General features: G+C 53.6%; 1 protein-coding gene across 1 annotated transcript; it reads right to left on the reverse strand.

Annotated features, from left to right (window-relative positions):
* Positions 1-933: 933 nt before the first annotated feature.
* On the reverse strand, positions 934-4,507 carry FEM1A (fem-1 homolog A). Its single transcript, XM_004771476.3, has one exon. It carries the CDS (start codon positions 4,365-4,367, stop codon positions 2,370-2,372), a length of 1,998 nt encoding a protein of 665 aa, XP_004771533.1. The 5' UTR covers positions 4,368-4,507; the 3' UTR covers positions 934-2,369.
* Between the last annotated feature and the right edge of the window lie 15,315 nt (positions 4,508-19,822).

Consider the following 19,822-nt stretch of genomic DNA (forward strand, 5'->3'; position numbering starts at 1 on the left):
CAGTGCGCACGCTGGGCTCCCGGCCCACTGTGACGGGTTGGGGCTGAGGGGAGCAAGAGAGCTGCCCTGCATCTTGTGGGTCGCTGCCTGGTGACAGCCCCCTGAACTCTGAGTGGCCTGTGTGAGCCTGGGGCTGAAGTCACAGTTCTCATGTCTAAGCTCTGGAAAAAAAAACATGTGGCCGGGGGTAGGGGACAGTTTCCTCTGTGGCAGGTCTTGAAACACGCCATAGCCCGCGTCCCCAGCTTGCAAAATAGGGAGAAGAACACTGACTTCCCAGAGCTGCCCTGAGTGGCTCACGGATGGAGCCCGGCATCCAGCAAGGGCACAGTATATGCTCTGGTTGGTGCAGTGTCTCCTGAGGCCACTTGAGCACCTGCTGATTCAACGGCCACTCCTTCAAGGCAACGATGCATTCACACCGCAGCGCCGTGGGTGCTCCCTGTCCCGAGCGGGCGAGGCCCCCATGAGGTCAGGAGAAGGAGGGCGGGCCTTCCCCAGGCATGCAGGGGTCCTGCCGTCCATGGCCACACAGCAGGGCTTGCACTGGGCTGACGTGCAGAGACCCTGATTCCCCTCCCCAGGCCAGAACCGGCTTCAGGAAACCCCCGAGCTCCCTGCGGCCTCCTGGGCACCCCCACTCCCCAAGCCGTCCCCGTCTCGGGAGGGCCACGCCACCTCTTCTGCGCCTGCCCAGCCACAAAGTAGGGGTTCGGTGTTATGTCAGCGGCTCTCCTGCTTTTCCCATGCGTGGGACAGGCCACTTCCCTGGGGAAATCGGACCGGCGGCCCCAGGACACCCCTCCAAACGCCCCCGGGGAGAGAAGGTGGTTTGGGGGTCTGGGGTCTCCACGAACCCCCCCCCAATGGGGCTCTGCACTCCGCAGCGGCCTCCCCCGGGCGCAGGACCGGAGCTTGGGCGCAGACACAAGGTCAACTGCCTCACTGCTTTATTCCGTGCTTTCAAGGGCCAGTGACCGTCTCCCCCCTCGACAGGTCAGATCCGGCCCTGAAAATAAATAACGTCCTAACTCACACTGCAAATCCAAACGAGGCCGAGCGTCCTCAGAGGGACGGGCTCCCCAGGGAGCCTGCAGTGACCGGGGCGGGGGGGCATGTCGCTGCCCCCTCCCCAGGCTGCCGGATAGGATTCCCCTCTCCCGGGTGTGACCCTGCTCCGGGGCCGGGGCAGCTGCTTCTGTCCCCTTCGACTGTCCCCTACTCTGCAGCGGCCTGCCGGGGCGCGAGAGACCCTGAGTGACGGGAAACCAAGACTCTGTAGCTCCCAGCTCGTGGACATCCGCCGTCTGCTGGCTCCACAGCGTCCTTGGAATCTGCTCGGGAATGCCTGGACTCAGGCTTTCAAGCAGCTAGAAAAAGAAAAAGAAAAAGAAACAAGAGAGAGAGAGAGAGAGAGAGAGAGAAAATGGCCAGAGCCGCTGCGGTCGGGGTGTGCGGGGCTGCGGTGGCCGCGAGTCTGGACGCAGAACCCGGGGAACCGCACGGGGCCGGCCACACTCCTTCTCCCCGAGCAGAGGACACACGCCGGCCCGGAAACGCCTCTCTGGCTATCGACGCCACGTCGGGAAGCCCAAGCAGAAGGCAAACGAGTGAAGCTTCAACAACGACGCCGACTCGCTCACGCTGGGGCCGCCACCCCGGACGTCCACCTGCCTCACCCCTGCGCAGGGCGAGGCTCACTCCCGACCGCCTCGCCATCTCTGGCGCCACGGAAATCCCCGTGTGGGACGAACTTCTTCAATCTGACCACACATTCTTTAAAAAAGAAAAAAAAAAAAAAAAAAAAAACCACGGCAGCGAAACCCGGGGACTCCGGTGCCCCACGTGTGACTTGCTCACTCGCGAACCAGAAGAGCAAAGCGTCGGAAGCCGCGCCCGGGGGCAGGGAGCGGGGTGCGGGGGGCAGGGGTGCTGCTGGAAGAAGGGACAGTCGGTCTCGCTTCTCCAATCTCCAGCTTTCGACCTGAAAGGCCCCCAGTCCCGACGCTGCGTTTAGGGGCTGGGCTTCTCCGGCGACGTAGAGGCGGAGAAGCAGGAGCCGATCTGCAGCTTCTTCCAGTTGCTGGAGGGAAAGAGGCAAAAGCTTCCATTCCTCTGCCTCCAGGCAAAGAGGCAAAACCCTGCGGGACCCAGGCAGGCGGGGCGCGGGCAACAGCGGGCATCTCCTGAGCGCGCGATCCTGAAGGCTGTGAGTGCCAACAAGCGGCTAGTTCCTCTGCCCTCTCCGCGGGGTGACGGGGCGTGCAGGCCAGACGGCCCTTCCGTGTCACGCCACCCAAGGGCCCACGAAGAGACGGGAGCGCGCGCGCGGCCCCGGCCGTCCCGGAAGCTCCTCTCTCCGGGCGCCGTCAGTGCAGCTCGATGAAGGCCTCCAGCTCCTCGGGGATGAAGCCCTTGTAGGGGATCTTGTTCTTGTCCAGGGCGCGGGCGGCAAGGCACTGCAGGGACACGTAGTTGAAGGGCTGGACGGCGCTCCTGGCCAGGAGCTTCTCGTCCAGCAGCTCGTACGCGGTCTTCTTGAAGGCATTGGCGGCATCCATGTGGGCACCGGCCTCGATGAGGGCGTTCATGACCCCGGGGCAGTTGTTCTGGGCCGCTATGTGCAGCGGCGTGTTGTTGTCAAAGTCCCGGCTGTCCGGGTCCGCCCCGCAGTCGAGCAGCACCTTGACCACCTGCAGGGAGGGGAACCGGCCCACGGGGTAGCGGCCCACGTTGGTGGTGTCCTTGTCCACGGCCATGTGCAGGGGCGTGAAGCCGTTCTTGCCGCGGGGGGCGCACTTGAGCAGCCGGTACACCGTCTGGTGCTTGAGGCGCTCCTGCTCGGCCGTGCACTCCACCTTCTCCAGCAGGTAGAGCAGGTGCAGGATGATGGCCAGGGCCTTGGTGAACTGCGCCGAGTCCCCCGGCTCCTTGGGCAGCTGCAGCGCCCGCTCCACCTCGCGCACGCCCTTAACCAGCACCCCCATGAGGTCTGCAAAGCCGATCTGGGTGCCCAGGCTGCCCTTGGCCGCCCGGTCCTGGAGCACGTAGGAGAAGAGCTCTGCGAAGGACAGGAAGCTGCTGGCGGTCATGGGGCTCAGGGGCTCCAGGTTGCTCTGCTGCATGTCCAGGGCGTACTTCCACAGGCGGATGCAGCGCTCGAAATTGCCCGAGTCCGCGTACACCGCGCCCCGGTAGCGGATGTAGTAGGAGGTGTCCGGGTGAGAGGGGCCCAGGATGCGCTCGCGGATCAGCAGGGCCTGCATGCGCATCTCGTCGGGGTCCGTGATCAGCGCCTCCAGCTCCTCGGCGGTGGTCACCTCCCTGGAGCAGTCGTAGGCCAGCACCAGCTGCGGGGGCTCGGGCTTGGGCAGGTACGCGCCGCCCTGGTGCCGCAGCTCCATAGCCCGTCTCCAGTGCTTCAGGGCCCCGAGCAGGTCCCGCTTCTTGTCCACGTACGTGGCTCCCAGCAACTCCAGGGCTTCCACGGCAGCCTCGCGGCTGGTGGGGCAGCAGCTCTCGTAAGAATCGCTAAGCGGCTCCTCGGGGGCGGAGCGGCAGCAGCGGGCCCCCAGCGGCGGCGCGCTTCCCGCGGGGCCGGCGGCGGCCGAGGCCTCCGCGGACAGCCCCGGCCGCCCCTCGTCGCCGGCGGGCTGCTCCTGGATGAGGTACTCCACGATGTTGGTGTGGCCCGTGACGCTGGCCGCCAGCAGCGGGGTCATGCCGTAGCCGTCGCGCTCCATGCGCGCGTTGCAGCCCAGCAGCAGCTGCAGGATCTCCAGGCTGCCGGACTCGGCGCAGTCGTGCAGGGCCGTGTTGCCCTTGGCGCTGCGCCGGTTCACCTGCGCGCCCTGCTCCAGCAGGTAGCGGGCGATCTCGCGGTGGCCCTTGTAGCAGGAGATCATGAGGCACGTGTGGCCGTGCCGGTTGGCCACCTCCAGGTCGGCCTGGTGCTCGCCCACCAGGTAGCGCACCACCTCCAGGTGCCCGTCGAAGCAGGCGGCGCGCAGGGGCGTCGAGTTGGTGCGCGTGGTGCGGTTCACCGAGGCCCCGCGGCGCAGCAGGCTGCGCACCACGTCCAGGTGGCCGGCGGCCGAGGCGGCCCACAGCGGCGGCGCGCCCTCGATCGTCTCGCCGTCGAAGTGCACCGAGCCGCCCGCCTCCACGCTCGCGCCGCACCGGTCCACCAGGTACTCGACCACGTCCAGGTGGCCGTAGCGGGCGGCGATGAGCAGCGGCGTCCCCCCGCCGGCCACCTCGCCCGTCAGCTCGTCCAGCTCCTCCCGGCTCCGGCCGCTGAGCAGCTTCTGGAGCAGCTGCAGCTTGCCGTCGCGGGCGGCGTTGTACACGGCGGTGCGCAGGTCCATGGTCCGGGCTTCCGCCAGGCCATGGGCCGGCCGCCGGGGGACGCGGAGAGCGCGGGCTAGCGCCCGGAGGGGCAGGCGGCAACCTTCACCGTCTCCCCCGCCGCCATCTTAGGGGCCTGTCTGGCGGAACAAAATGGCTGCCGCGGCCCGGCGCGGCGGGGGGGGGGCGGCGGGTGTGCAGGGAAATGTAGTCCTGGGGGCCGGCCTCCAACGCAGAACAGAGGGAGAACGGAGAGGACCAAGACTACCACTCCTAGAAGGACGCGCACCTGCCCCGGCGAACTGGGACCACGGTGCATGGTGGGAATTGTCGTTCCGACTTGGAGGACTGAGGCGGAGACTGCCCACGGGTGGACTACAATTCCCGTCGCGCAATGCCATTACGATGCCTTCTGGAACCCGGGCAAGTTGGGCTACGTACTTCCTGTAACTCCCTCAGGCCTCCCGGCCGCAGGAAGCGCAGACGCGGGCCGAGAGACTACATTCCCCGTAACGCATCGCGAGCAACTGGGAGCCAATCAGGAGCGAGAGGGAGGGCTAAGCCGGCCAAAAGGCCCGGTCTGACCCGGGTTTGGCGTGGCCGAGCCTGTGGTCGGCAGGGGGCGCTCGCGAGAGGCGGGAAAGCCGGCGGCGCCGGGGCTTTGGGGGTGCAGGGCGCACAGGTGGCTCCACCGGTCTATCTCCCGCGCTCGGGCTCGTTCACTTCTCCGTCATTCATATGCACGCATACATTTACTCACTCATGGATTTTTTTAATTAAGATTTTATTTATTTATTTGACAGAGAGAGATCACGAGGAGGCAGAGAGAGGGGAGGAAGCAGGCTCCCCGCTGAGCAGAGAGCCCGATGCGGGACTCTATTCAAGGACCCTGAGATCATGACCCGAGCCGAAGGCAGCAGCTTAACCCACTGAGCCACCCAGGCGCCCCTCACTCATGGATTTAATCGAACGTTTCATTTTCTTTCCTTCAACCCTCGACACCCTAAATGCAAAATCTGAACTTGCTCTAGATTGCCCAAGCCCTTGGTCATCTGACCTAGGAGTTCTCCAATATCCCTGTGAGTAAAACCTCTGGGGTTGGGGGCTTTGAGAATTTCCACTGTCCCAAATTGGTTAAGAATTTCCCAATGGTGACAACAGAGCATCAGACCCAGCGTGGGGCCCTCCTGAGGCTGGGGAGCAGGGTGACAGCCCACACAGGTCAACATCCAGGAATTGTGAATCCCACCCCCAAGGCAGACCTTTCACCCAACACTCCCCCGCCTCCACTTTGCTGCTGCCTGCCCCAAGATTATTGAGAATAATGGGAAGGACGAAGCGTTGTTGGCATGCTCCGGAGGGTTCAAGGAAACTATGGTGTTCTCTCACACCTCCCGAGTTTAGCAGGTGCTGTTCCCCCTTCCTGAAACACTGTTCCACGCCTTATTTACTTGGCTACCAAATGGTCCTTCTTCAGGTATCAGCTGAGACTCTGTATGAGTCCTTGATCTGGTGCTCCCTGGGTCCTTCCCTGGCACCGTGATGTTCTTCTGGAATCTTAGGGAAAAGCTCTGAGTCAGTCAGGCTACTATAACAAATACCAAAGACAGGGTGGCTGTGTTAGAGAAGTAGAAGTAGAAGTGGAGGATATATGTCCTCCACACACGCGTGCGCGCACACGCACGCGCACACACACACACACACACATATACGCACACACACGCAATGGGGTCACAAAATTACGGAAGCCAAGAAGCCCTCTGATTGGCCATCTGCAAATTGGAGGCCCCAGAGAGATGGTGGTGTGATTCGGTCTGAGGCCAAAGGCCCGAGAACCAGGAGCTCTGACTCCTGAGAGCGGGAGATACAAATGTCCCAGCTCCAGCGGGGAAAGTCAATTCTCCCTCCCTCCACCTTTTCATTCTATCCAGACCCTCAACAGATTAGATGTGGCCCACCCTCATGGGTGAGGGCATCTTCTTCACTCAGTCTGCTGAGTCCAATGTCATCTCTTCCAGAGATGCCCTCAGAGACGTGCCCAGAAAAGTCTATTACCTGCGATCTCGGCATCTCGTTGTAGCCCAGCCAAGATGACACATAAAATTAACCACCCCAGTGGCTAGAACGACAAACATTTGTTTCCCACAGTTTTGCTGGCTAGAAGTTGGCGATCAGGGTGCCAGTGTGGCCGGGTTCAGGGAGAGCTCTTTTCCTCGTTTGTGGATGCCACCTTCTCCCTGTGTGCTCCTATGAAGGAGAGAGTGCTCTGGTCTCTTTGTCCCCTGATAAGGGCACTAATCCCACCATGGGGGCCCCACGCTCGTGACCGCATCTAACCCTGACTGCCTCTCAAAGGTCCCACCTCCAGGAGCCACCCCACTGTTGTCAGGGCTTCACATACAGATTGAAGAGACACAAACATTCAGCACACAGCACTGTCCAGCATGGCATCCTGAGGTTCAGGGTCTGTTAATGGAATTTCTCAGTTGTTGCACAAAAAAGAGGGAAAAGATATCAAAGCTCCCAGGAGGGAGAGGTGAGGACAGAACCCCTTGCACAGGCACGGTAGGGTGAGTTTCTTCTAGAGATGGGAACAAGTGTAAATTTGGGGGCTAGAGGCAAAAGCAGCTATGAATGTCCCTGGGTTCACAAGAACAAGAAAATGCGGTGTCACCTTACCTGCTTTTTTGCGCTTAGCCTTAGAGCTTGAAGGTTTTACCATTTATTCAACAGGTCCCGTGTTTTTATGTAGGCAACCTCCTGCTGGTGGGCGCCCACTGCTTTCCAGGTGTATGACAGTGAGCAAGACAAACAAAAATCTGTGCCTCAACACAGCTGATATTCAAAGAACGTAGATTTTCTAGCAGTATTTTTAGTCTAGTCTAGTATTCCATAGTGTGGAAATACACTGGGATTTATGTAGGTAAGTTTCCCTGTTATCAAAACACCCACTGGCTGCATACTTGTAGCCAAATACCTCTGTTTTCTTTTCTTTATTTTTAAAAATTGGAGCAAAATATACATAACATAACATTAACTTTTTTTTTTTTTTAGAGAGAGAGAGAGAGAGGAGGAAGCAGGCTCCCTGCTGAGCAGAGAGCCAGATGCGGGACTCGATCCCAGGACCCTGAGATCATGACCTGAGCCGAAGGCAGCGGCTTAACCCACTGAGCCACCCAGGCGCCCCATAACATTAACTTTTTGACCATTTTTTTAATAAAGATTTTACTTATTTATTTGACAGACAGAGATCACAAGTAGGCAGAGAGGCAGGCAGAGAGAGAGAGAGAGAGAGAGAGAGAGAAGCAGGCTTCCTGCGGAGCAGGGAGCCCGATGCGGGGCTCGATCCCAGGACCCTGAGATCATGACCCGAGCCGAAGGCAGCAGCCCAAACCACTGAGCCACCCAGGCGCCCCCTTTTTGACCATTTTTAACTGCACAGCTCAGCGACCTGAAGCACACTCACACTGTCATGTGACCACCCCCACCCTCGGTTTCTAGAACTTTCCATCTTCCCAAAGGGAGACTCTGTCCCCATGAAGCACAGACTCCCCACCCCGTACCCCAGCCTTGACTTCCACCCTCTCCTCTCTGTCTGTGTGAGCCCTCCTGGGAGTGGGGTCCTACGGGACGTGCCCTTCTGTGCTGCTGTCACTGAGCCCAGTGTCCTCAGGGTCCCTCACGCTGTGGCAGGTGTTCAGGACGTCGTAACCCACTTCCTGTCTGTGGAGGTGCCTGTTCTGGACTTTCACACGATGGAATCACACACCACGTGGCCGTTCGTGATTGGTTCTTTCACTGAGGGTCCCGAGCTCGTGGTCCAGCCAGGCTGCAGATTCTTTAAGTCACCACAATTCTGGATTTTCTGACCCACGTTGGGGATGCATCCTAACTCACCTGCTCTTAGGGGAAAACCAGAGGCCAGGGAAGGAAGGGCTGAAGTCTGAATGAGATTGAGGGTAACCAACAGGGCAAGACAGCAAAGGAATTTGTGTGTGTGGGGGGGATCCAGGAAGTGGGAGAACCGACCTTGGACTCATCTAGCCTCCAGAGAGAAGACAGAGAACATAATCTGGGCATGGGACCCCAGGTCCTGGAGCTCCCTGAGCTGTGCTCTGCCCTAGAGCAGAGTATGGACATGTCCACAGCAACTTCTCAGTTCACTGGCCCCTGCTCCCAGCGGTGGATGAGGACCTCAGGCTTCCCTGCAGGCTGGGCTCCAACCCCTGTGTACAGGCTGGCAAAAGCTGATTGTTACATTTTCAGGGTTTTTGGCAACTAGATGTTAAACTCAGCCAGTATTGAAAAAGAACTTAGAGGTACCTAAAAGTTGACAAAAGAAAGGTCATCAATGTAGAACCCGCACCCCCTCCTCATTAATAGACATTGCCATTAGCCACAAACCTCCAGGTGGTTTGTCCCTCCTGCCTTTACACGGTGGAAATGCTAGGTGATGGTGTGACCCTGCACATCCCCCCCAATTTCCTGCTCTGTGGCTCCACAACCCCCCACCCCCCAAACTGGAGGTCATCAGTGGTGGAAGTATCTATGGTCTGGAAATAGGCTGATGATAAAAATCAGCAACCTTTCCCCCCAAGACCCCCCGACTTTGCTCTGTCTCCCTCCCAAGTCACCCCACCACTGTGCATCCTAACCTACTCCATAATTTACATATGTCTGCCTATTGCAGTGTCTGCGATTTCTGTCCGATGGGGCTCAATGCCATGTGTTTCTAGAACAGTGCCTGGCACACAGCAGGCCGTCCACCCTTCATGTCCACTGGATAAAAGGATCGTTCCAGGAAGCTCATCTTAACCGCGCCACCACCCTGCCTGAGAACGGTGGCTGATACCCTCGAGCTAGCTCGGTCCACCTTCTCTTTCAGTCCGGTTTTTGTCTGCCGCCCTCAGCTTCGGGGGCGGCAGCCACGGGGAGACAGGATGGGGGCCGCTATTGGGCGGTGACTGGGCGACTGCCTCCTCCCCAAGCCCGCCCCGTCTGGCCGCCGTGCGCCGGCACACCTGGGGCGCTCTGCCAGGTGGGCTCCACGGGCCCAGGTGCGCTCGGTTAGCGCCCCACGCTGCAGCCAAGCGCGGGACCGGGCCACCTGCGCAAGGCCGCGCGAGGCGTCGCTCCAGACGCACCAAGGGCCACAGAGGCCACGGAGACCGGTAGGGCGCGCCAAACCCCAGCTGGGGGGGCTTTCATCCGAGAGCGCCTTAAAATCTCTGTAATGTGAAGGTATTTTAAAGGTTCAGAAAAATCGCGAAAATAAATGTGTTAGATCTCAAATCGTAAAAGCCAAAGGTTAGGCGGATTCATTCATTCCGTAAATACTTCTTGACGTGACCAGGTGTCAGGCACTGGTTTTAGGAGCTGGGATAGAGCTGGCAGAAAATAATAATAATAATAATAATAATAATAATAATAATAATAATAATAATAATAATAATAATAATAATAATAAACAACCCCTCCTAACTCCAGAATCTGGTGTAAGTGGGAGAGGCCGGTGAGAAGTTATAGAAATAACCGTATTCATTTGCTAGTTCTGTGACTGGCTGAGCGTCTCCCCTCCCCGCCCATTCAGGTGCTGAATTCCTAACCTGAACTTGTGTAAAGGCAAAGGTATTAGGAGGTGGGGCCTCTGGGAGGGGCTTAGGTCAAGGGGCCGGAGCCTCCACCAATGCAGTGAGCGCCCTTAGGGGAGGCCGCACAGAGCTCCCTGACCCTTCCTCCGGGTGAGGGTGCACGGGGAGAAGTGGCCGTCCACCCCCCAGGCCGATTTTGGACTGCCGAGCCTCACAAACTGTAAGAAATAGATATCTGCAGTTTATAAGCTACCCAGAGAGTCTGCCGTAACAAAATATCACAGATGGGGGCGAGGGGCGGGGTGGGGGGGTGGGAGGGGCGCTTGCAACGGGAATGTGTTCTGGAAGCTGGAAGTCAAGATCAAGGTATCTGCAGGGTTGGTGTGTCCTAAGGCCTGGCTTCTCCCACCCCACTTCCATGTATAGATTTTATTTATTTATTTGAGACAGAGAGAGAGCGAGCGAGCGAGCACAAGCAGAGGGAGCTGCAGGCAGAGGGAGAAGGAGAAGCAGGCTCCCCACAGAGCAGGGAGCACGACGATGCACGGCTCCGTCCCAGGACCCTGCGATCAGGACCCAAGCCAAAGGCACATGCCCAACTGTCTGAGCCACCCAGGCGCCCCTCCTACCCGCTCCCGGACCAGCCATCCATTAGCTGCCCCGACCCAAGCGTGAGGGAAGAAGCACCGCCCCCCACCCAGCTGAGGTCAGCCTGAATCCCTGGCCTGCAGAATCCATGAGATAGGAGAAAAGGTTGTGTTCCGGGGGAGCTGCTGATGCAGCCACAGGGACTGGAACAGCCTTAAATGTAGCTCCGGGCTTGAATTTGCATGTCTATAATTACTACCCAAGTCACACAGTTTGTTTACTATGTCTGCCCCCCCCCTCCAACTGTCCGCTCATGGTGGGGGGGCATCTGCCACCATTTAGTTCCTGAGACACAGTGTCAACCTGTCCCAGGAAGGAGTCGACAGATTTCTGTTGCTGAGCACAATCTTGGCTCCGTTCCTCCGTCCCACCACGCTGACTGATCTCCTGGCCACCTATGAGCAGGGTCTGGAGCTGGAAGCCGGGAACAGAACAGCGGACTAGCTAGACACCCTTCTCGAGAGCCCAGATTCTGGCAGAGGGCGATCACTCAAGTCCTCCTGCCTGTGTGGTTAGGGATGCAGGAGCCCCAGGGATGGACAGACTGTCCCAGCCGGGGAGGGAAGGAGGAAACTGGGAGATGCTTCTCTCATGCACATGGGTTGTCCAGGTAGATTTGTCGCAGGAAGTTGTGTTTCCCATCATTCTAGCTACCTTCTGGCTTCACAAACGACCCCAAGCTCAGTGATGTCTGCGGGCTGCATCGTGTCCCCCCAGAATTCGAAGGTAGAAGCCCCAAAGCCCAGTGTGGCCAGATCTAGGGATGGCCTGAAGCAGGTAACCCCTAGCCTTGGAAGTCACATAGACACCAAATCTGGTCTACTTCGAGGGAAGGGAACCAGATACCACCCTCTCAAGGGAAAGGAATTCAATGTGGGAGGGAGAGCCAGAAGTTTATAGATGTTTTTTATTTTCTTCTTTTTTTGTAAAAAATATTTTATTTATTTATTTGACAAGAGATCACAAGTAGGCAGAGAGGCAGGCAGAGAGAGAGAGAGAGGAGAAAGCAGGCTCCCCGCTGAGCAGAGAGCCCAATGCAAGACTTGATCCCAGGACCCTGAGATCATGACCTGAGCCCAAGGCAGAGGCTTAACCCACTGAGCCACCCAGGCACCTCTGTTGTGGGATATTTTAGGTAATACTTCTGCAAGCGGAGGTGACTGACATCAACGACATCTGCTGGTATATATACGCTTTTCTTTCTCATGGAAGGCCTTAAGAAATGACCCTCCAGGGACACCTGGGTGGCTCAGTCAGGATAATTTTGACTCTTGATTTCAGCTCAGGTCATGACCTCAGGGTTGGGAGATGGAGCCCTGCATTGGGATCTGCGCTGGGCAGGGAGCTTGCTTGACATTCTCTCTCTGCCTGCCTCTCCACCTGCTTGTGATCTCTCTCTCTCTCTTTCAAATAAATAAATAAAATCTTTAAAAATAAATAAATAGGGAGCCTGGGTGGCTCAGTGGGTTAAAGCCTCTGCCTTCGGCTCAGGTCATGATCCCAGGATCTTGGGATCGAGGCCCGCATCAGGCTCTCTGCTCAGCAGGGAGCTTGCTTCCTCCTCTCTCTCTCTACCTGCCTCTCTGCCTACTTGTGATCTCTGTCAAATAAATAAATAAAAATCTTTTAAAAATAAATAAATAATTAAATAAAATAAAAAAGAACAGCTTTATTAAACTTGGTATATAGCATATTAATATATATAACATATGTTTTATATGTATAACATATATGGTATGTATAATAATTCTTTAAACTTGATATATATAATAAACTCTGCATATTTAAACTGTACAACCATGTCATCCAGGGATCAAGACTTTTTTTCCCACTTCCTTCCAAAGTAGATGTCTTTGTTTCCTTTCCTCACTGCCGTGGCTGGAACGTCCTGCTCACCTGGGCAGGAATGATGGGAGGTGACAGGCCTGTTTTATTCCCAGTCTTGGGGGGAGGCAGCTAGTCTCATACCATGAAGCATAGTGTTCACTATGGGTTTTCACAGGTCTCCTTTGTTGGGTCGAGAAAATGCCCCTCTATTGCTCTTGTCCGGAGACTGTAAAAAAATTAAGAAGAGATGCTAGATTTTGTCAAATGCTCTTTCTCCATTTATTGAGATGATCGTGTGGTTTTCTTTTGGTTGTTAATGACGTGGAAAGATTGACACGAAGCCAGTCCATTCGTGGCGAAGGACATGGATTGATTTTCCTGTTAAGCCCACCCTTGTATTGTCTGTAACTTCTTATTTTGATATGATTTCCAGCTTCTAAATAAGTTGCCAGAAGCGGCAAAGTATTTTTGCATCTCCTTGACCCAGATTCCTCAATTGTTGGCTTTCTGTCACTTTTCGCTTTATCTTTCTCTCTCTAATAGTATACCTATATACAATTGTATGGTCTACCTTTTTTTTTTTTTTAACATTTTGTTTATTTATTTGACAGAGATCACAAGTAGGCAGAGAAGCAGGCAGAGAGAGAGAGAGGAGGAAGCAGGCTCCCTGCTGAGCAGAGAGCCTGATGCGGGGCTCCATCCCAGGACCCTAAGATCATGACCTGAGCCAAAGGCAGAGGCTTTAACCCACTGAGCCACCCAGGCGCCCTGTATGGTCTACTTTTTTAAAAAGATTTATTCATCTCTTTGACAGAGAGAGAGACAGTGAGGGAGGGAACACAAGCTGGGGGGGTGGTGGGAGAGGGAGAAGCAGGCTTCCCGCTGAGCAGGGAGCCCAATGCAGGGCTTGATCCAAGGACCCTGGGATCATGACCTGAGCTGAAGGCAGATGCCTAAAGACCGAGCCATGGAGGTGCCCCTACATACATGTTTTCTGAACAACTTGAGTCAGGTCTTTTTTTTTTTTTTTTTTTAAGATTTTATTTCTTTGACAGACAGATCACAAGTAGGCAGAGAGGCAGAGAGAGATGGGGAAGCAGGCTCTCCGATGTGGGGCTCGATCCCAGGACCCTGGGAACATGACCTGAGCTGAAGGCAGAGGCTTAACCCACTGAGCCACCCAGGCGCCCCTTGAGTCAGGTCTTCACCAGCTTTACTCTTAAGTATTTTGGTGGACATTTCCTACGAATAAGGACATTCTCTTACAGAACCGTAGTTCAGTGATCAGAATTGGATTTATTGCTGAGTCTGAACCAGGATGAATTTTTCCTCAACGATTTCTTCCCTGCTGTCTGTTAAATCTCTCTTCTCTGCCCCAAGGAGCATATATGGTGACCTGTCTGGCCACTGTCAGTTAAAAGGTCTTGCTCTGTCCAGCCCCGTTAGCAGTTTCCATCTCAGAGCTTTCTCTGTCCTCTCCTTGGCGGGCTAGACATGGGTCTGGGAATGGCACAGAAGCCACGGGATGCCCTCCCTGTGTCCTGTCCCTCCTGCCTTGCTTTGCACCTGTGCGTGGCCTGTGCTGCTTCTATCCGTCCCTCCCACATCCGGTTGGGGAAGGGCAAAGAGCAGGCACGAATGCTGACCATCCACAGGGATGCCCTCCCTGCTCTCAGTTGGGCACAGGCTGGGCTCCTGGGATCCAGGAAGGCAGGGATGGAAGGGAATAGATTCCAGAGCCAGATGTGGGTCAGGGGAGGAAACTCAGCCGTCTCCTTGTGATGCCGCCTACCAGTTGTCATGGAAACTGAAGCCGCTTTCTTTTGAAGGACCCATTAAGGGACGGGATGTAATCAACTCTCTCTCCTGGGTGGACCCCCGCCCTTGCTGGTGGGACTCAACCACCCTCAGGGCCCTGGATAACGCCGCGTCTGAAGCCTCCCTCACCGCTCCTCCCCAGCCCTGACTGCAGATGACTTGCTGGGTGACCACTGATCTGCTTCTGTTTGCATCACAACATGCGCCCCCCCTCCCCACCAGTGGAAAGGACAGAGGGAGACACATGGCCACATTGTCTCTGAGTATCAGACTATGGAAGGGGCATAAGGTGATGGCTTAACACGCAGACCCTGGCTGCCAACTGCCCACAGTTCAAATCCCAGCTCTGCCACCCACAAGCTGTGTAGCCGTCAAGAACTTGCTCTGCTCTGGCCCTCGGTTTCCTCTCCCATAGGATGGATTGTAATAATAGTTCCTACCTCGTGGGAGGTAGTGTGCCTAATGTTGTTCAAGCAGCATCTGGTTAAAGGAAATGTAATATAGCCACCCAGTGGAATATTATTCTGCCATAAAAAAGGAAAGAAGCACTCCCTCTTGATACAATATGGATGAAGAGGGAAACATGCTCAGGGAGAGAAGCCAAACACAACAGACCACAGAGCATGTTATACTATTTATATGAAATATTCAGAACAGGCAAATGTATAGAGACAAAATAGGTAAGTGGTTGTCAGGAGCTGGGGGGAAGGAGCCTAGGAAGTAACTGCTTAAGGAAATGGAGTTCCTTTTGGGGTGATGGAATGTCCTGGATATAGGTAGTGGTGATGGTTGCAGATCATTGTGGATGTCCTAAATGTCACCAAATTGTCACTTTAAGAGGGCTAAAAGGCAAATTTTATGTTCTGCGCATTTGCTTTGCAAGATCTATTTTGTTTTTTATTTTTTAAAAGATTTTATTTATTCATTTGAGAGAGAGACAGAGAGAGAGAGAGAGAGCACAAGCAGGGGGAGTGGCAGAGGGAGAGGGAGAAGCAGACTCCCCGCTGAGCAGGGAGCCCGATGCGGGACTCCATCTGAGGACTCCGGGATCATGACCGGAGCCAAAGGTAGACATTTAACCAACTGAGCCTCCCAGGCGCCCCTACAAGATTTATTCTGATGGCAGGACACAACACAGTGACATTTGGAGAAATGAACGCTTTGCTACCTGGAGTTCCAAATAAGAAAAGGGTGTGCACGGGGGGAGGGGGCAGGTGGATGGTAAGATGGAGCTCTAGGGGGGCACCTTAAATGTGGCAAGTTGTGTGAGGTTAGCTAGATTTCCTGGACTCCTTGGGTTTGGCTCATTTGTGTAATTTCCTGGACTCTTGGACAATGGGGGTGTCCCTAGTTACCTGATTCCAGACCCTGGGGCAATCAAAGCAGGTGCATAGTGTCCCTTGAATATCAGAACTGATAAGGAAGAGGTCCAGGCATTTCATAAGCTGCTCAAGAGGAACTGATGGGCCTCTAGCCTGGGGCCCAGAAATGGGTCCCTCTTGCCTATGCTTCCTCCTTCCTTTTCCATCTATCCATCAGTCCATTATTTATCCTCCTTCATAATTTTCTGCCTATCCATCCACCTACTGCTCTGTCCCTGCTGCCATCGTCCTCACTGGAATTTATTGAGCATTACTAGGTACCAGGCATAGTGCCACACATGAACACACTCAATCTCCTTGATCTGTACAACAGCCTGAAGAGAGAAGCCATAATCTTACCAATTTTACAGATAGGGAGGCTGCGTGGGAGGGGAAGGTCTTGCCCTATGTCCCTGTTCATCATTCTTCCCTCCTTGCCTTACTGACCCATGAAAAGGTCTCTAATCCCACCACAGTCTTTTTTTTTTTTTTTTGCACCTTCTTTGCCTGGTGCTCTCCAAACTTATTATAATGCCAAGAAACAGTCATGTGCCAAAAGCTGGCCAATTTTAATTTTCAACCCACGTAGTGCTTCGAAGGCAGGGTCTCACATGCTTGCCATGAGTATCTGAGGCACTTCATTCTGGCAACATTATCTAAGTGGATAACTCCGTACGGCAAACTCTTCCTTTTTCCCACAGGTGCTTTTTGCTTTCAGAATTGTGTTGCATCCACTGTAGGCTGGCTTATCTGTTTTATTTGTTCTGTCCTTGTCTGTCTCTCCAGGGTCTTGAAGCAGCAGCCAGGATATGGGTGTCTCTTTTAGGCAGATCCGTCGTGTTGCCCATTCATACGCCTTTCCTCCTCAGGAGCTTACAACTCTATTTTGAAATGTGAGCCTGGAGATACAGGCTTACGGGAGGTCTCAGTTGGAAACTGGCTTGGAAATTGTGAACGGCACTGGATGGATTCCCAACTGTTATACGAGATAGGTGTAGGGTTGCTAGCTCTCCTCCGCAAATGTTCTCTCCTCTCTTGCAGCACTAGATCCCTCAGTTTTTAGCTGAGCACATCTGGCCTCAGAAAATAGAAGGAATATTCCAATAAATCACGCACCATAGTAGACCATGTGAGCAGGTGTGACAGGAGAGTCAGCAATGACATAGGAGGAACCTGGGGCCCGACACCCAGACAGTTATGTGACATGAAATAAATGTATTAAAAGGTTTTTTTAACCAGAAAATTAAGTTTGATTTTTCATATAGTAAAATGCACAGATCTTAATTAAGTGCATAGATCAATGATTTTTGGCAATTGTACATAGTCAATAAACAAAAGTAACATGTGTTCAGCACCCCGGACAGTTCCTGGGACCTCTTTCTGATAGATTCCCACTCCCCCAAGACGCATCCAAACTTCCGATTTTTTTTTTTAAAACGTAATCTCTATACCCAACGTTGGGGTTCGATCTCACACCCCAAGATCCAGAGTCACATGCTCTGCCAAATGAGCCAGCCAGGTGCCCCAGCCCAATGTTCTGATTCCTATCAATACAGATTAGTTTTGTCCAGTGTTCAGTATCATGCAAATGGAATCACAAATGTGTGTCTGGACCCCTTTTGTTTAACATGACTTTTCCAGTCCTCTATGCTGCTGTTTGTATCATTAGTTTGTTTCTTTGTTTCCCCCTGAGTAACCCACAGTGTGGATGTACCATTATTTGTTTATCCACTCACCAGTTAGTTTTTGGTTATTACGAATAAAATTCTTAAGGCTGTTTCTGTAAAATTAATTCTGTGGAAATACATATTCATTTCTCTTCCACATAAGCCTAGGCGTGAAATTGCTGAGCCAAAGGGGAAAAATTTATTTCCGTTGTGTTCAAGAACTGTTATTTTGAGTCTATCAGAGTAACTGTAGTACATCCCTGTGTATCAGTTTTCCCCACTTCTTTGCCTCATTCTCTGGTCCCTTGACTCCTACTGTCTAGGACCATCTTCCTAATAAACCACACTGTCTGAATCTCTGTTTTCATGGGTTCCCAAATTAAGATAAGTGGATATGGATCAAGTACCATAAGACAGCTCAGTGGGCTGTACCTTCGGTCCACAAGCAACGCTGTGGGAGCTGGCTCATGTTTATAGGTGTGTGTGGCCTTCATACTTTCATGTCTGGTGAAGGTAATGGGGCACAGAAATCAGCATTCATATCTCAACTGAATACTTGCTTGGTACTTAGCTGGGCATGAGGGGCTATGAAGATAAAACTCATGAGATTAGCTGAGGTGTCTCCCCAGAGGTCTTTGGTGGGGGTCATAAAAGGTTGGTGGAGTTTTTAAAAAAATATTTATTTATTTCAGAGAGAGAGAGAGAGAGAGAGAGAGAGGGAGAGAGAGAACGAGTGCACAAGCAGCGGGAGGGGCAGAGGGAAAGAATCTTGAGCAAGGAGCCTGATGCAAGGCTTGATCTCACAACCCTGAGATCAAGACCTGAGTTGAAAGCAAGAGTAAGCTGCTTAACAGACTTAGCCACCCAGGATCCCCGGTGGAGTCTTTTTTAATCAAAGGAAGAATTCCCTAAGAATTGGTGGAGAAACTGATCCAAATGCAGATTTCTGGATCTCTCTCACCTCTGCTTGTTGAAATTGGGAGGGTCCGGAGAATCTGTATTCTCTGTGAACTTCCCAGGGGGATAGTCCTCATATTAAATTTGGAGAATGCAGGTAAGAGGTGGCCCTGAGTGGGCTAGCTCTTCGGTGTAGCTTGTGGGACAATGATAGGCAATTACTCTCAGCAGGGAGGTGCAGATCATGCAAGCGGTGTGGGGATATTTGGATTTTATCCTGCATGTAAGGGGAGTCTTGGAATGGTTGAAGGCAAAGCTGGAACCCAATTAGATTTGTGTGCTACAAGACTCTTTAATGTGTACAGAGAATGGGTTGCCTGTGTATGTGTTGGGGGAGGTGGGAAGGAACCACAACATGGTGGAGACAGGAGGCTAGAGAAGAGGATGGATTTAACCAGAATGACTTAATCTTGGGGGAATTCGGGCAAGATGATTGGTGGATATGAGGAGGGGAGGGTCTCTGGGATGTAGAAAGGCTGCCACAATGACGGGGACATGGAAGGAGGGGCAAACTGGTGGTTGGGTGCACTGGGTGTTCAATTTGGAATGGTTAATTTGGGGTAAGTGTGAGACACTCAGGGAGGCATTCACAGAGCTACCAGGGCAGAATCTCCTTTCACTAGGGTCTCTAATTGGGAGAAGGCAGTATCCGGGTGTCTTTTCCTATCCAAAAGCTCTCCCATTCCCAGAGGGTGGTTCTAAATATACCAGAAAATCTCTCACAATTAGCTTTAACCCAGACATTGAACACCCTCTCTCCACCCCATTCATGAAATGCCTCTGGCATTTAGGTGTCTTGTAATTGTATTTTCTCTGCTTGTTAATGGACCCACTGAGGCAGTCCTCCTGGGAGAGAGAAAGATTTCATTTGTCTGGGACTGAAGAGGGAGACAGGGGTTGCCGGAGCTAATGAGGAATCAATGCCTCATAATTGCTAATTAAATGAGCCTGGCTCTCTCCTGGGGCTATTAGTTGGCTGGCTGGCCCTTGAGTGTCCACAAATTTAATTATACTCCCCCAATAAACACCTGCAGCAACCATCACCCTATGGTATCTCTGTGGGTGAGACCAGGGAGAAGCAAGATCTTTATGTGTGTGCTGAAGCCATCAATTTACTTATTGATTGATGTATTGGTTTAGTCTCTGATGCCTTTATTGATTCAACAAATGTTTATTGAGCACCTGCTGTGTGCCAGGTCCTGAAATGGGTGCTGGGGACACAGCAGTGAAAATACAAACACAGTCTCTGCTTTCATGGGGCTCACAGTGTGATGGGGGACACAGACAGTCCTGCAGACAGATAACACAAAAATAACTGAAGTGCTGGGGAGAAGATATCTCAAGTCTATGGGACTTGGGTCCATGGGACTAATATATACTTGACATGGGGAGAAGGCAGAGCTTTCCAAGCTGAGGGAATGGCAAAATCTCTAAGGCTAGAATAAGCTTGCTGTGGTGTTTGTGACTTAATTAGGATGTGAGAGGGAATTGGGGGTGAGTCCTGTTGAGGTCACAACTTGCCTACTGGGCATAGATTTATACTTGTCCTATAACTGGTCCATGGAACTGATGGAAGGATGGGGGAGAAAAATAACATTCCTGGAAT

Source organism: Mustela putorius, unplaced genomic scaffold (genome assembly GCF_011764305.1).
Source record: "Mustela putorius furo isolate JIRA1106 unplaced genomic scaffold, ASM1176430v1.1 tig00000095_pilon_pilon_pilon, whole genome shotgun sequence".
In the NCBI taxonomy this organism is placed as follows: Eukaryota; Metazoa; Chordata; class Mammalia; order Carnivora; family Mustelidae; genus Mustela; species Mustela putorius.

Coding starts and splice junctions, on each gene's coding strand:
- FEM1A (XM_004771476.3), bottom strand. CDS start 4,367: ATGGACCTGCGCACCGCCGTGTACAACGCCGCCCGCGACGGCAAGCTG.